This window comes from Juglans regia, chromosome 2 (genome assembly GCF_001411555.2).
Source record: "Juglans regia cultivar Chandler chromosome 2, Walnut 2.0, whole genome shotgun sequence".
Taxonomy (NCBI): Eukaryota; Viridiplantae; Streptophyta; class Magnoliopsida; order Fagales; family Juglandaceae; genus Juglans; species Juglans regia.
Genome location: NC_049902.1, coordinates 1,672,000 through 1,689,833, shown reverse-complemented (window position 1 = coordinate 1,689,833; position 17,834 = coordinate 1,672,000). Strand labels below are relative to the sequence as shown.

Sequence of the window (17,834 nt, the reverse complement as noted above, 5' to 3'; positions counted from 1 at the left end):
TCTCTTAGATTATCTCCCGAACCCAAAGTACATTTTTCCTTAAAATATTGATCTCAAACAACAGTATTGTGGCTTATGAATCAATGCATACTATGAACAAATAGAATGAATGGAAAATTTGGCTTCATGGCATTGAAACTTGATATGAGGAAAGCTTACGATCTTACGATATAATAGAATGTGATTCTTTTTAGAGCAATAATGTAAAAAGTGAGTTTTGTTGGAAGATGGATTGATCTTATAATGAGATGTGTTAGTACAGTTTCATACCATATCCTCATCAATGGTATCCCTTAAAGAGCTTTCAAACCAATAAGAGGAATCGAGTAGGGTGACCTTCTATCATCTTACCTGTTTATTATAAGCTCTGAAGTCCTATGTGTTCTCAACAATGCAGAAACTTCAGGCCGTATCACAAGAATTACAATCTCTTGAAGGCAATTACATATTAACTATTTATTTTTTTTGCATATGACAGTTTACTTTTCTGTAAGAGAAATTCCTTGGAGTGGAGCAGACTATTGAGATTGTTGGAACTTTATGAGAGGGCATCAAGTCAAAGGCTTAATAAGGATAAAACCTCCATGTTCTTCAGTAGAAATACCAAGAAAGAACTCAAAGACATCATTTTGGATATATCAGGCATTCGATCCTCCTATTCTTAAGAAAAGTACTTGGGACTACTCCTCTTATTGGTATATCTCGACCAAAGTCCTTCAACAGTATTTAGGATAATGTGAGGAATAAATTCAGCAATTAGAAGGTGAAGTTTCTCTCCCTAGCTGGAACGGGATTTCTACTCAAATCTATCATACAAGCTCTTCCAACCTACTGTATGGGAGTTTTAAACTTTCCAAGTCACTACTTAGGAAAATTAATAGAATTAGACATAACTTTTGGTATGGATTAGAGAGAGAATAAAGGGAAGACTCACTGGTTACCTAGAGTGGGAAAGTCAAAGACTGTAGGAGGGCTCGTTTCATAGATTTGGAGAATTCCAACATTGCAATGCTTGTCAAGCAAGGATGAAAATTAGTGTAGAACCTTGACTCACTGGCAGCGAAGGTGCTAAAACCCAAATATTTCCTTGAGCCTAAATTCCTTTAAGGCTAAGTTAGGAATCCATCATTTGTTTGGAGAAGTATCCTGGCAGCAAGACACCTTATTGAAGAAGGAATAATATAGAGAATTGAGAATGAGAAATTGTCAAAATTTGAAAAGATAAGTGGCCCCCTCAATGTAATCTTCAGAATCCAATCTGCAATGAGGGTTTTAAATGAAAAGGAAAATGTTGATGTCCTGATGGATAGACATGCAAAACAATGGAATATTCTTCTAGTAAATGAAGTCTTCTCGAATTCTAAAGTTAAGATATTATGCAAAATACTAGTAAGTCCTTGCAATAGTCTTGATAAAATGGTGTGGAGATGCACTGCAAATGGCAAGTTCCCAATAAGAAATGCTTATTTTCTGCAAAGGAGAAAATCAAATAAAGGGACAATCTTCAAGTTGCACCAACAACCAATTAAGCTGGTCCAAGATATGGCAATTGAGAGTTCCAAATGCTGAAAAATTATTTTTGTGGAGAGTCTACCTTGATGCTCTCTCCCAATCAAAATAAACTTGTTCAAGAAAAAGGTGGTTGAAAATCTTAACTACCCCATATGCATCAATGAAATCAAAACAGTTTAGCATGCTTTTGTAGGGTAGTAGTTCAGCAAAATATGTTTGGGAGAAATGCTCAATAAGGATAAAAAAAAAAAGTAGGATCACGAGGAATTGGAAGAGATAATAGTAGTAGCTCGGAAGATTTGGTTAAGAAGGAACTCCTTTATTTTTGGTAGAGAGTTTTGCATCCTAGTAGACTGGTGATGCAATCAAAATAGGTTTTGCATGACTGCAAAATTTGACCCTAAAGAATACAACAAATGCTGCAACCCCCACAAGTCAAAACTATTGCTGGGTAGCACCCCCGAAGGAAGCACAAAAGATCAATTGTGATACAACAATTGACAAAACTCTTTGTAAAGTTGAAATTAGGGTGATTGTTCGTGATTAGGAATTCCTCCACTTTATATAAGTCTTCGTAAAAAAGTAAACTCCACTTAAAAAATATATATAAAAAAAAAAAAAGAAGTTATTTTGAATAGTAAGACATACTTTTTTATAACAAAAGATTTATATTGAACTTGTCTATTTAAAATTTGTACTTAGGATTATTCATATTGAATATGGTATAATACACACATCACCCAAATACGAATCTAATAAAATTATTAGTTTGTGAACCATAAAAATAATAAATAAATAAAAAATCAGTTTATGCATTTCTCGCATTTATATTCATTAATTGGTTTTTTTATTTTTTGTCACCGGAATTTTGGCTTAAAAGTGTTCAGAATTTGCAGGCATATGCGCGTGGGGAGCGTCCAAATATTCACTGTCCCAGAGCAGCCAGTAATCAGATTTTCCATGTATACCCCTTGCTAACTTGCCTGCCTTGTTGGAAAGTTGCCAGATATCTATCCATCCATCTAGGATTGTTAAGGATGATCTATTTACGAATCTGACGTGGAGTGGATAAACGACATCGTCCCCAAGGGCGGAGGAGCTGTTGTTAAGGCCGAGCATTAAACAAGCGGCTTTTGGAGCATGGAAAGAGGAGTTTAACTATCTGACGTGGAATGTAACTCGTTCTCATCCTTTCATCTTTGAGTTGTCCATCGATTCCTATCTCAGCCAAGTTCATCACAACTATTTCCTCTTTATTTCCAACAATACCAAATCAAAAGACTCAGAATCGATTTCTAGTTGTAATCGACATTTCTCGTATCATTTTCAATCTTAACTGACACATTATCTCTCGCCTTCTAATAATGATGAATTCCGTTAAAAAATCAATCTAAAAAATATAAATAATTTATTTTAAAAAAGTATTTTTCTTCATTTTAAATTCTGTCATTGATGATCACATTTATTAGATAAAATATTTCAAGTTGTTTCTATTTAAATATTTAAAATATAAAATCACTTAAAATTTATCATATTAAAAAACGTGACTAAAAGTAATAATTTTAAAATAATATCTAGTAATAATTTTAAAATAATACCTCACAAACCATGGCCATTAAATAATAAAGATAGTTTTTTTTTTTTTTTTATATGAAATAATAAAGATAGTTGAAACTTGAAACTGAAATTTCTATTTTTTTTATTTTATTTTATCAATATTCTCAATATAAATTCGAGACGATTTAGTTGTAAAAACACCAAAATCGTTGGTATCGAACAGGAGGTGATGAAACTGACGCTATCGCCTGTCTGTCATATGTACTGTGCCCAACTAATATATTATTTTAACAATAACAATATAAACTGTCGGGGCCGACCTGTTCTTTGTTCGCAATAAGTCGACGCAGCTGCTGACTCAATCCTCGTAGAAGCATCCTTATCTAAAATAAATAAATAAAGCTACGGTCCCCTCCAGAAAATAATTAAAGTACGGTGGTTTCGTGGTCCCTTTCTTCATTGAAATTGAAAATATGGAAAAAGAAAACATATTTAATAAAGCGTACCATTCATCGGATTTATCTTTTTTTCTTTTTTTCCCTAGAAATAAGATATACAAAATAAAGGAGCAATACCAATTTTCTTGTAAGTGAATAAATATGAGATTTATATAAAAAAAATATTAATTTTTAATAATAAATTTTATTATTTTTAAAACGATTGCGCGACGCTTACACACTACACAAGACCTTAATTTTTCTTTTAAAAAAAAACTTGGGGGACTTCTTCGTAATGGTAGACACAAGTGAAAACGTTTTGGATAATCTTTCTACGTATCTTTGACAGCAGTTGAACGGTGATGATTCAAGCATTAATTCATGCAAAACATACATTCATTCGTGTTGCGAGAATGATTAGGTTGGGCTTTTGTGAGTATGATGATGAGGCCTTGCCGCCTTCGGCCCCAACCAGTAATAGCCCATAAACAGGAATTTATTCCCAAAGGGTGATGATCCCTCGGGCCTCGACCGACATCTATGTTTTAAAAGGCTGAAATGAAATCCCATTCTTGCATGCATCAGAGGAAGAGGAGAATAAAGTACGGGGGCCCACGCTAGCCCGCCCCCGTTCTGTTCCTCGGCCTGATCATGTCATAATCTTTTTTCTTTTTTGCTCACAAACTGATCAAACAAATACAAATATATAAAAAAAAAGGGGAAATTTAGAGAAAATGGGCCACTCATGATTTTGAAAGAAGAGCAATGATAAAATAACAACCCAATTACAATTTATTTATAACTTATCAATAAAATAATATTTTTTTAAATTTAAATACATTAAATCAAAGTTAAAATAAATATTTTAAAAAAATATTATTTTATTTCAAGATGGTAGAAAAATTGTAAAGGAGTTGTTGTTTTGTCATTTCTATTGAAATTAAAGAATGCCTCTTGAAAAATGAAAATGACACTCAATATATAAGTCTTAGTCAAACTAAGTTCTGATTAAATAAGGAATCATTTTGGAATCACCAGTCATTTTGAAACCACCAAAGTGGTAGCTTAGTTAGTACGATTTGGTATTTTATGGTTTCAAGGTCAGAAGTTCAAATTAGGACATAAGTTGAAACTATTTGTAATAGTAAAACCTGACCTTTAGGCCATGTGACGAGGCTTTGGACTAGCTCGATACTTTGAGAGTGCTATGGTGACGAGCTCGCTCTTGAGGCAATAGCTATGGTTTAAGCTGGACATTCCACAATGGGAAATAGCTCTTATGGTCACACCCAGATAGGATTGCTACGCTAGTCCCCCCCTCGGCCTTCCCTTTTACTTAAAAAAAAAAGTGAGTCATTTTAGAAGAAAATTAAAAACATTATTCATGTGCCTCATTTGAACGGACTAAAAAGAAAAATACTCTCAAATTGTCACAATTTTCAATTAATTCCATTTGTAATTCTTTGCCAAATAATTCATGTTTTAGAAATTTGGATGGCTATCTCCATTTAGTCCAACTTTACAAGCCTGATCTCTCTCCATCGTAAATTAACATTCCTTTGCTATTTAGAAATTCATAAATTAATTTTATAAAAATAAACTTATAAATTAATATGGTATGTCAAATTCTAAAATCAATTTTATTGAAAAGTAGATCCGACATATCACTTTTATATTTATAAAATCTCTTTGCGGCTATATCACTTTTCTTGTTGTTTTAATTTGCAACCTAAAGGGTGTATGCCAATGGTGATAATTATCATTTAATAGATCTAAGTACTGTAATTCGGAAGTGATAATTTCTCTATATATGCTTTGGTCAATCGGTTGGAAAAGATTTAATCGATTTTATTTAGTTTTTCATATGAATCAATAACAAAGCTTCATTGGATTTGGTGTGCATAGCAGTAGAGTCTCGTTCTTCCTTTGAGAGGAGACAGTGAGATAGCAGTCCTCCTCCTTGAGAGGACAGAGGGTATTAGTACTTATATTCTTTTAGAAGATGAGTCGTTTAGTTCTATTTTTTACATAACACTCTTCTCTAAGAAAAATCAGAAGGTTTGTTAGGAAAAAACTTATAGAAGTTAAGAGAATGCCCGTTATAAAGAAATTTGTGTGCGAGGGTGCCTTAAAGCAAATGCATAGTTTACCTTATAGTCCAGGTTTTTCTTATATTGATAAATTATAACTGTAACTTCGATTTCATTGAATGAAATGAAATTTATTTTTATAAAATAATAATAATAATAATAACAAAGCATCATAATAACGTGTCTATTATCATATTGGGAAGTGTGTATATATATATATCTCGTGTTAATTAAGATAATGCGTGCACATAATGCCTATATTTATATATATATATATAATATATATATTTTGGCTTGGCGTGTTGAATAGGTTGCAAAATAAAGATACTTGTTTAATTAATTAACCAGATTTTGACAATTACATATATCAAACATTAAAACTTATATATAAATCGTGTACGACTTATTTTGTTTGATTATGGAAATCTTTTATACATATGTCGTTGGTCCTATTTTGATCCTGTTCCAGTTTTTTCCAATGGTATAAGTCATATATATATATACACACCTCTAATTAGATTAATGCAGAACCAACCCATCGCTCTCTTCTAGAGAGGCTGCTGCTAGCTAGTATGGATCAATCAGTCTTTAGTTTCCTTTTCCTCAAGGGAACGTGATTGACTTCCCCCAAAGCTTTGAATAAAGCATGCACACTTTCAGAAGACGTTTTAAACCACTTTGAAAAACTGGATGGGTCGGTTAGCTCTGGTCTTCAATTTTCACCGCAATCTCTGCTTGACCACCTTGATTGTTGCATGCAGTAGGTCATAAGCACTAATATTATAATGCTGTACAGTACAGATTGAATCAACAATAATTCAATCTAGCTAAAACTATTCAGTTTTTTCAAGTCATGAAGATTAATCTTATCAGTATATAGACATTAGCACCGTGAGTTTGGTTTGATCTTATAGCTAGGGAGTTCAGTGGGCAGTAAGGGAATACAGGGACAAGATCAGACTATATATTGGCATAACAATTTTCTTGTTCAATGGTCACTGTCTATATATAGGGTTATAGTTTATGACTTTGGTTTTTGTTTATAGCATCTTGTACTTGAGTTTTCATCAATATGGCTGAAACTGTTAATACGATATTCCTTCGATTCAAGTGAGGGTTATTCAATAAAATTATGGATAAACATCGTCAAAAAAAAGAGTTTTAGTCTGATCTTCAAGTTGCATTGGGTCCGGGTTTAGGCCTCATGATCATGTTTTGTCTATTGATCTTGGTCGTTTTCCAATTAGGTTTGTTTCTACGGATTGTCTTCCACATGTATGGATCCCCACATGTGTTTATAATCCAAGAATAAACAAGCCATTTGATGGACTTTATTTCGGTTGTGACACGAATTTAGCTAAACTTGAGACCTGAAAAACAGTCCCTGATGCAGCAAGATTGGGAGTCTTATCATCAATAGTAGTTTGCTCCAAGATAGAGGTGAGAGCCAAATGAATTGTCACTGAAATTACACCTACTTGGATAAAAAGTCACATGCAATACTGGAAGGGCATTTTTGTGGTCCAAAATGCCTTCCTTTATTCATTTGCCTTCTATATACTTGCCTGTCGATAGAGCATTATTTCAGTCGCAAGCATCAGGGATCGATTTCAGTGTTTCTGAAGATAAAGGCTACCATGACAACGACTGACTTGAAAACAGGTCTTGTGAACCAAAGTGCGAGGGGCCTATCAATTTTGGGAAAAGTGAGGACCTCATGATCACACCTTCCACTCTTGCTGATGCTCATCTCACTGCATGAAATTCTTATTTGCAGCAATATGTTTTCAGAGAATCAGCCAGATTTCATTACAAAGCAAATTAGAGATGAAAAAAAGAAAATAAAACTACAATTGGTAGTTTGTGTCATGAAACAGGGGCATTGAATTCATGTTTGTCTTTGGTCAAACTCGTGTTCAAAGAAGGGTACAGACTACAGAGGAGACAAAAAAAGGAAGAAGAAGATCAATTGGTGTCAGATTGCAGAGGTTACATAATGAGGCTAGTTTGAGACGAAATGAATAAAGATTGTAGGTACTATGGGGACTATCAATGATGATAAACTCCATAATGCATGCAGACCAACTTGACAAAATCAAACTCATAACAAAAAAATGTATTAACATGGATGCATGGGTTTGCACCCAAAGATATGGCAAGACTTGCACATGTCCCATCACAAGACATAACTGGCGCTTGTCCCACATCCTACATATCTAATTTCAACAAAAACCGAGCCCAAGCTAAACTGACCCCCATAGATCATATGAGTTTGGTCTAACAGTACACAACTTTTCTCTTTATAGTTTTCAAAAAACTAAAGTAAGTTTCGCATGGCCAAGCTAAAACGCTGATGTGAGAGGATGGGAAGAATGGAGTGGAGTGCTCCATAGCTGAAACCTAGAGAACTAGTAGAAGTCACGATGGATAGGGATAGGGATAGGGCCAAGATGGAGCCATAATATGAGGGTGTAGTTTATTGTACCCTACTTAATTCAATCGTGCATGTGCCTTGCTGCATCATGGCTAGGCTACTACTCTTCCATTAATACTCATAAATCAAGAAAGAGACCTTTATATGAACCTTGATTTCTGCAAGCTTTGTCAAACGTATATGTAGTTGTAACCAATTTTAGTCCACAACTAACGGCTCCATCAAAAGGAGTTCCAATTAATTCAAGCTACTGCATGTGCTTTCTCCTCCCACGGTCCCACCTATTGTATTCCCCCACGTTCAGAATTCCCAAGTGGACCCATCTGCACAAGAATCGAAGGGGATTAGGGCAGACATTATTTCCCTCTCCTTTTGAAGGTTCAATCTATTAGTAATGTTGCAGTTTTAAGGTCATTGGAAAAAATGAGAACTGATAATTATAGATATGAGTACATAAAGATCGTATAATTATTTTAAAAAAAATTAATTTTTTAATAATAAATTTTATTTTTTTTTAAATAATTATACGATATTTACACACTCCATAACTATACGTAGTATTACTCGTAAAAAATTAAATTTTTTATATTGGTTTTAGATGCACCTTATTTTCTTTTTTCATTTAGACTCGTGAATTGGATATTCTATGACTACACAAATCATTTTCCTCAATACATTTGGCATGGTACTTCTTCTGCTAAAATTTTCTGTACAAATTACAGACAATTCGGATAGGAATTTGTGTGAGGGGCAGGCCTCACATGCTTGCTTGGATTGGTGTTAGGGGTTACTTGTCCAAGAGACGATCCTGCACCTCCCTCTGGCACAATACTACTTGAATTGGCTGAAATTTGACAAGGATTTTCAAAGAGATCCGAATCTTTCTTTGTGAAGTTAACTTGATGTAATGACATATTATTTGGTGAGAGTTTACAAAACTGCCATGGAAGAAGATGAGCTCATGAAGACTAAAGGTGGCTTTATGTTCTTTTGGATTGGACTATTTGGATCTATTGAAATATGGGAATCCTTTCTCTGTTTCTTCAATATAGGAATGACAAATGATTAGCTTCTTTGCTAATTTCTTGTTGCAATGAGTTCGGTTACAGTTATAGAGGTGGTTGAAGTTTCACAATCACGTAAATTAATATGATCGGTAGAGTTTGAAGCCTTTTCCTTTGTCTTCACTAGCATTTTTTCTTTCCCTTGTCTTTTTGGCCGGGGTTGCATTTTTTTCTTTTTCTTTTTTAACTCTTCAATGGAGTTGTTTGTTCAAGGCTCTTTGAGTTTTGTGTGGTGTCTCGAGAGAGAGACAGAGAGAGGAGTGACACAGAGAGAGCTTAATTTAATATAAAAATCTATATATAAAAAGAGGATAATTTGGTATAGCAACACTTCTGCACTTGCTTTCTCTAAGCCCATCGAGATTCCCAGACAAAATCCCCAGATGAGTTCTAAGAGCAACAGGCCGAGGTTGTACATATTGTGACCAACAGAGTCAGTCAAAAGGTAGAAAAAAAAAAAAAGAGCAAAAATAAATGGGTAGAAAGAGAAAATAAGGAAGGAAGAAAAAGACAAGAAAAGTAGACCATAGAGATTGACCCTAAGCTTCTTGTGCCTTTTTTTAACTTCCCTCCCTTCAGTATCTACTCATTTTTCTATAGATTTTAGCCTCCTCCAACAAGACTTTTAAAAGGCACTTGCAAGGAATCTGGTTGAGGTATCACACTCAGCAATGAGAACCCTTTCGGCAATTAAGTGCACCAGCACTCGTTGTAATTGTACCGACAAGAGAAGATGGTCTTGCACTTAAGCTGGAAGCCTTAGCGTAGCTTGATGAAGCCCCAGCCCCTGATGCAGTAAAAAATGCACCATTTATCAGGAGGTCTCCCTCTGACCTCCAATTCCAGTTCTTCCAATCACTTTCTGGTGCATCTTCATGTTTGGTCACCTGCACAAATTCACAATTGTGTATAAATGTGAGCAATAATAGTAAAATGAGACACTTTTGGACATTTTCTTTTCTTTTCTTTTTAAAAGATGGGAATTTCATTTCACCTCTTTGCTGAATCTGTCATCTGGTGCAGCAAATCTGTTTCCTTGGCTATTAATAGTAGGGTCTGCACTCCCCCCAATGGCATACATTTCCCAATGAGTGTAGTCATTGTTCACCACATGGAAGTACCCGTGCCTACATCTGGCATATATAAAGAATATGCTCAACACAACATGAAAATAAAGGGCATATATGAATATTAATTTACAACTTGCGCGCACTTTTTATACATTCAGTTTTTTGGTGCTTTTGAGATTAGTAATTTACTAGATTTACCTTGGCATTCTTTGGACAAGCCCTTCTCCAAAGTGGTTGAAGGCTATGGTGACCTGCATGGCCTTGTCCTGAGTGTAGGTATCGCTGTGACCCAACAACATGACCTTATCATGATGTGTCATGTAATTGTTTGAGATGGTTATGGCAGTAGACCCATGAATTGCATCAATCAGCCCATCTGCACAGTTTGACAGTGAGCAATGGTCCACCCACACATGGCTACCGCCAAAGATCGACACACCGTCGCCATCCGAGATCGTCCTCCACCCATAGTGCGATGGGGAGCTCCTCACATTAGCATTCCCTCCTTGTTTACAGTCATGTATATTTAAGCCATGGATTATAATGTTGGTCACATACTGAACGGTAATGCATGGACCCCCAGCAATGTGCACACTCGCTCCCCTCCCATCAATGGTCTTAAACGAATTCATAATCAGCTCTTCCTTCAACTTTATCACCATATCACGTGCAAAGATGATCCACAATGGCTCATCTTGGACTACTGCATATCTCAGAGTTCCTGGCTTTGGGTTCACTGCATCTTCATCGCTGGAGTCTGTGACCACATAAATCTTGCCATCTCTTCCACCAACGGCATTCCTCCCAAACCCAATTGCACAATCAGCCAGCTTCTGGCGGTTCTTCTCCCAATTGGGGTCACATCTCCAGCAGTCATCAATTGGGTTGCCTGTCCCGCAAGAAAGATAAGCCAGGTTCCTCCTGATCCGAGAGGCATTGTTGATGCTCCTGCAAATAACAGAATGTATTTCAATTTGTGCAAAGTAACTGTATTTTGTTTTTTTAGTAACATTTTGGTACCCACAAAACACTAGTAATTAAAGTGGTGGTGGAGCCTCTTACCTTTGTACTTGTTGTACTACTAGCTCTGGATCCTGAACTGGGGAGGAGTAAATGAGGGTTGGGAGAAGGAGAGACAGGAGGAAGGTGATGAGAAAGTGCAAAGGAAAGCTTGCCATTTCCTGTTTTTGCTAGGAAATGTGTGTCTGTGTGTGTGAGAGAGAGAGAGTAATTAAGGTGAGTGGTAATGAATGGAGGAGGCCAGGGAGTGCATGTTATATAAAGAAATTAAAGCCGGCCTCAATTGCGTGAATGAACTCTCAGGCTTCTCAAAATGTGGGTCCAACTTGCTTCGTGATTTCTGGTTTTATGAGATAGATTCCCACCCATCTGGGTAGTTTTTGCCGTTGAGCATGCCCTGAATGATGGTACACAATTAGTCAAAAAAAAATACACCAAAAAGTCACCGCTCCATTTACCAATTGGCTTTTTCTTTTTTTTTTCTTTTTCTTTTTTTTAACATTTTAAAATATTTTTAAAAAATATAGAAAAAATATCAATATACTAATAATCACTTCCTTAACTATTAAGTAAAAAAAATTTAAAATACATGAAATGTCAAAATGAGTGGATAAATTAAGTGAGCAAAGTTGCATTTTTCAAAATAAAATCATGTATGGAAATGCGATGAGTGATGCTATTCTTTATCTTTTATACATACATACATATATATATATATATATATATACACGTTAGAATAACATTTATCATATTAGAATATGATGATGTGTTTAGAAGCATATTCATATTTTATATTTTGTGCTCTCAAATTAATAAGCATATTCATTAATGCAAGTTGTAGATAAGTTTTGAGAGAATAAATTCTCAAGCAATAGCTATTTTTATCATCAAGTGCTGACTGCTAATATATATATAGTTAGATTCTCTTTTCTTACATCATCTTTAACAAATAATTCAGCTTTTCCATTCAAGTGGGCAAGTAAGTACTTGTCCCTATTTACATCAAATTTTAATTTCTTAAGTTCTTCTTTTTCTAGAGAAAATTATATATAATTATTGATCATAATGGCCAGAAAAAGGCATTATATATACATATATATATATATATATGATTGCTGATAATATTCTCTAAAATTCTCCTGTTCTATATAAAGATGCATATATGCAATATATATATATGCAACTATATATACATAATATAGTTGATATTGTTTTGCATCATATTTATTATGAACTACCATATTAATATGTACTCTATGATAATATAGTTGAGTAACGAATTTCACAAAAATAAATTCACAAATTAACGTAACTTGATATGGTACGTCATGTTATAAAATTATTTTTAGAAAAATGCTATTTTGCCCACTCAACTTGCCTCCTCATTTTGACACTTCATATATTTTATTTTATTTTTTATTTTTTTCTTTAGTTAATAGTTGAAAAATGACTATTAGTGTATTGATTTTTTTTATATTTTTTAAAAATGTTTTAAAATGATAAAAAAAATATGAAAAAAAAATTAAAAAAAAAATAAAAATATCAATTTGGCCTAGCGGTCACTTGGAATGGCAGAGTAGTACTGCTCATATATTATAAAGTAGATCTAATATATTATTGTTTATATAAAATTATATTAATTTATGAATTTATTTTTATAAAATCATTTTATGACGATAGGACTTCTTAGTATAAAAATTAATGTCAATGTTATTGCTATGCTTAGTGGCTCACCACTCACTTTCAAATGGTAGGTACCCAGGGCCAGGCTGGAGTAATATCGTGAATTTGTGTGGGGAGTGGAGAGCCAATTTATAATTTATAATATTATTTGATGGGATCAATTGAAACAATAAGATTGGACCTCATATCCTCGTGACACATGCCACGTGCTTTTGCCCTCCAAAATCAAACCCTTTAATTCTTGTAGGCCCAAACCTTCATTTATTCCCTTTTGTACAAAAAACAAAAAACAAAAAAGAAAAAAAAAAGTCAGTAATTTCATGCTTTATTTTTAGTTGCCGCAACCTTCGCCGGGATTTCACATTCACCAAGAAAAAAGAGGTAGGGACCCATTATTATTATTTTTTTTTTTGTAATTTTAATTTTTTTAACAGTTATCAAATCGTATTAACGAATTATATTCATATCGTGTCAAGATATATATATATCATATTATATATATCAACTCAAATACGACTCATTAAGTTTATTGTGTCAAAATCTTAAATTCTAACACGACTCATTAACATAACTGATTGACACGATAAAATCCGTTTTGACCCGTTAGTGAATACTACGAAATAGGTTGACCCGACTCAATCATTTTCAACTCATTTATCTAAATAAGTTGAACAAACCTGAAATTAACACGTTTGACCTGACCTGATTAAGTCTAGCATAATTTTATATAAATGTTAAAATCACAATATCTATAAAAAATATATATATAAAACTAACTACATATCCAAAATTACAATTCAAATAATAAAAATAGCAAAATTAAAATTTCAACAATTTTACTTTTAGGTATAAGAGTATAATTGTAGCTTTAACTTTTATAAGGGTCAAAACGGGTTGACCCGTTATCAACCCGTTAAACAATCGTATCTTAACGGGCCGGTCAACTCGTTTTGACTTGAACCCGTTAAGACTAAACCCAAACCCGCTATTATTGTATCGTATTCGTGTTGAGTTAACAGATTGTGTCACATATTGTCACATAGTCATATATGAGGCTGACATGGCAAAATGGAGACCTATGGAGTCGCCACTTTTCCACGACATGCATGAAGGTGACACATTAGGGCTGATATCCACCTGATGTGGGGTGGGGGATACCCTTTCCCGCACCCCACCCCGCACCATGTGGGGGAGGGGTTTGGGAAAAAAGCCCATCTGCCCCACCCCCACCTAGGCCAACACATTGAGTCTAACAAAAATTGTTTTGGTCTAAAAATATTTTTTTAGATCAAAATTATAATATAATTTAAATTTATAGATACAAAAAGAACTTAAATTCATTAGAGTTAGATTTTAGATTGTCTTGATTTCCTAAGATAAACTTTATATAGGAGGTCGAGTCAATACAATAGTCATTCTTAAATAATGTGAGAGTTACTACTAACCTCGTTTGCGTTCAAAACCCACCTCAATTCATCTCAACTCATCTAATCTCAGCATTACAACTTTCTTAAATTTCCACATAAAATATAATAAACAATTCAATTTTTTCAAATCTCAAAACAACTTTCTCAAATTCTTACACAAAATATAATAAATAATTCAACTTTTATTCTATTATTCACAAATCATCTCAACCAATCTCAACTCATCTCTGAATTCAAACCACTATGTCTTACATTGCTTAAAGATGACTATTGTATGGCCTTGACCTCCTATATAAAGGTTGGTTTATGAGGTCAAGACAATCCAATAACTTGAATATAATTTTAAGTCTTTAATAAATTGTACTAAGTCTCACATTGTTTAATGATGATTATTGTATGGTCTCGACCTCCTATATAAATATTAATCTAGAAGACCAAGACAATTCAATAACTTAAATATAATTTCAAGTCTTTAATAAATTATATATATATCTATATACCCCAGCCCTATGGGCCGCGATTAGAGGCCGTACGTGGTGGAATCCCATTTAATTTGCGGTGGTTATTAGCTAGTGAAAGCGACGTCGTCACATGGGGATTTTATTTTATTTATTCCTATTTTGTTGGACTATTCATAACCGTTGATGTTGGATACGATTGCAATTCCAACCAATATTGAGGTAGGGAACAAAAAAAATGGCGTAGCCATGTTATATTATGGTAGGATGGGTTTGGACGTTTGGGTAGTGATCGTGGTGAGGGTGATTGAAAAAAAATGGGCATTTTCATTGATATTTGGGTCAATGTCATGTGTCTTTAATTAATTTCCAACTTGCCTCATTAAAAATTTGTGCTTATTAATAATAATCATTTTATTAAAACATTGACTTTGCATCTTTTACACAAATTAGACATTAAATAAAAGAAAAGTCATACATCCACAAATAGATCAACTTATAAATTGATGTGGTTTTGTATGATATATTTTATACTAAAAATTAATTTTATAATCTAACATACTTATAAAATCATATCACTTTGTGAATTTACTTTAATAAAATTCTTTTGTAATTAAAATATTTCTCTAAACAATTCCAAGGGGTTGACCCAAGTGGTGAAGGCATTGATCTTGAAATATCACTCTCTTTAAGGTCTAAGATTCAGCAGTTCATGGATGCTAACAATCAATTGGTCATGAAAAGCCAAACTAGTTCCGTGTAAGAAAACTTTCGAGAATGCAATGCACGGGATCGAAATTTACTTTGTAGAGATGGATCTAAAGGGTCCTGTCTTGTAAAGGTTCCCAACATATAAAAAGGAAAAACAAAAAAAAAAGGTATTTCTCTAAACAAAAATTAATCATAATTGTGCCTGATGTAATGCATCACTCAACTAGGCAAATGAAATTCACACGTTATAAACTCAAGAGACCAAGCCATGTGGAAGTCTCTTTCAGCCAATAGTATTTCCCTGTGCCTGCACATGATGATGCATGCATGATCTCGTAATTTATCAAGTCCCAAAATTCTCTTAGACTTTTTTTGGGGGGAAAAAAGGGTTTCACTGTAGTGTCCGAAATTTGTCAGCTAAATTTGTGGATTAAGAGTCAAATTCTCCGGTGATTCTATGTATTGTGCTTGAATTTTCATGTGCAATAAAACTTAGTCAAGTTTTTTAGGTAATGGAGTTGAATTTATAATTAGTCAAGTTCTGGACATGAGTCACTTTTTGGCACCGACATAATATTTCACATTAATTATATTCATCAACACTAATTAATTTCCACCATGTAATATATGCTTGCATGCATGCATGGGGTCTGTGGATTGAAGAAAAACTAGCGAGAGGGTGGCCCAATACACCCATAAAAGTGTGTATTTACTATTTAGGTATAGCAAATTACATCATTTATTGGCTGATAGTATGGCTGTGATGCAGATTAATGAACCACTTGTAAAGGCAATTAATTGAGTTCCTCTATCAATAGGAATTCTACTCATCAGTCACTATTCACTCTCACAACTTACACCTATAATTTTTTTATAGAGTATAGAGATACTTTTCATAAATTGTGGCCTGTGAGCATGCTTTTTATAAGATGTGGAGTGTGAAAGTATATAGTGACTTTTTTTTATCTAATAATCATCTCAAATATATATATATATATATGAGAAATGATATTTGCAGTCGTGGGTATACAAGTACCGTGCAGTCGTTTTGAAAAAAATAAATAAATATGAGACCCACATAAAAAAAATTAATTTTTTAATAATAGACTCACTCTTTTTCAAAACAATTACACGACATTTGTATATTTTACGACTGTATTTAACATTACTTTTATATATATATATATATATATATCTTTAGCTTTTGGAGCTAGCTGAAAGTACAAGCCAAGCATCCCCTCATGAACACTTCAAAGTTATGGAAATTATACATTATTAATGATTTTGGAACTAATATTGCAGGTCGTCCTGATCACATGATGAGAACGATTTTATTTCCTGAATTAATCCATCTTTTTTACTTTTTTTCCCCTTTTTTGGCTTGGTCTAAAAAGGAGTTTATATATCAATATTTTTGAAGGTATCATATATTGGCCTTCTAGTAACCCTAATCATGTTGATAAAATTAAAAGATAAATATTACATGCAGTCGTAGAGTGTATAAATAATATGCAGTCATTTTAAAAAAGAGTGAAGTCTACTATTAATAAATTAATTTTTTATTTACGTGAATTTCGTATTTATTTAAAATTTTTAAAATAATTACACAACGCTTACATGTTACACACTATGACTGCAACTATTATTTTTCAAACTAAAAATACTTATAATATTGGATTGGACGGCCTTCTTTTCCGCCCTTTATTTTTTAATCAAATGACGATAACAATGTAACAAAGCTCCTACTTCTTTAATGTGTCTACCTAATTAATGAGATAGATCTATCAGAGGCCGGCGTAGCGACATATCACATAATCATTTAAAGCCATGCTACACTATCATCATGTTTCCTTCTTAATGTCCTTTGACTAACTACACTCATGTCTTTCTGTTTGTCTGCAGTAATAATATATGTAGTGATCTCTTCAGCCAATCTGGTTCAACACATGAGCTTTTCTCATGTCATGGCATTAATATTTATTGATCATGTGTCGCGTGGGTGCAGCTGTTTTATTGGTGTGTCGATCGAGTGGTACGTACCTATGCCTGTACGTATATCGATCTTTAATTAGCAGTTTTAATTTTAGAATTCATTAATTCAAATCATATAGTCCTATCTACTTTTTGCAACATGCTTGAGATCAGCAGAGAAGTAGATAACACTTATAATAAATTTCTTGCTCCTTTGATAATGGAAGATTATGATCTTGAGCTAATGTTTGCTGGGATTAAAGGGAATCGAATGATGTTCTCTATATATGTTTGAATATCAGACATGAATGCTCTGAAGTTTGCAAAGGCCAGCAGTTTAGGAGTGAAGAGGGTTCGCGCGGATCAGTCCAAAATGGCTGCTGCAAGATCTGGACTTGAT

At 33.7% G+C, this 17,834-nt stretch overlaps 1 protein-coding gene across 1 annotated transcript; it reads right to left on the bottom strand.

Annotated features, from left to right (window-relative positions):
* Positions 1-9,371: 9,371 nt before the first annotated feature.
* LOC109012433 (probable pectate lyase 5) lies at positions 9,372-11,424 on the bottom strand. Its single transcript, XM_018994062.2, has 4 exons — positions 11,227-11,424; positions 10,363-11,112; positions 10,089-10,227; positions 9,372-9,981 (listed from the first exon to the last, which is right to left on the bottom strand). The coding sequence occupies exons 1-4, from the start codon at positions 11,340-11,342 to the stop codon at positions 9,760-9,762; spliced, it is 1,227 nt and encodes a 408-aa protein (XP_018849607.1). The 5' UTR covers positions 11,343-11,424; the 3' UTR covers positions 9,372-9,759.
* Positions 11,425-17,834: the final 6,410 nt, after the last annotated feature.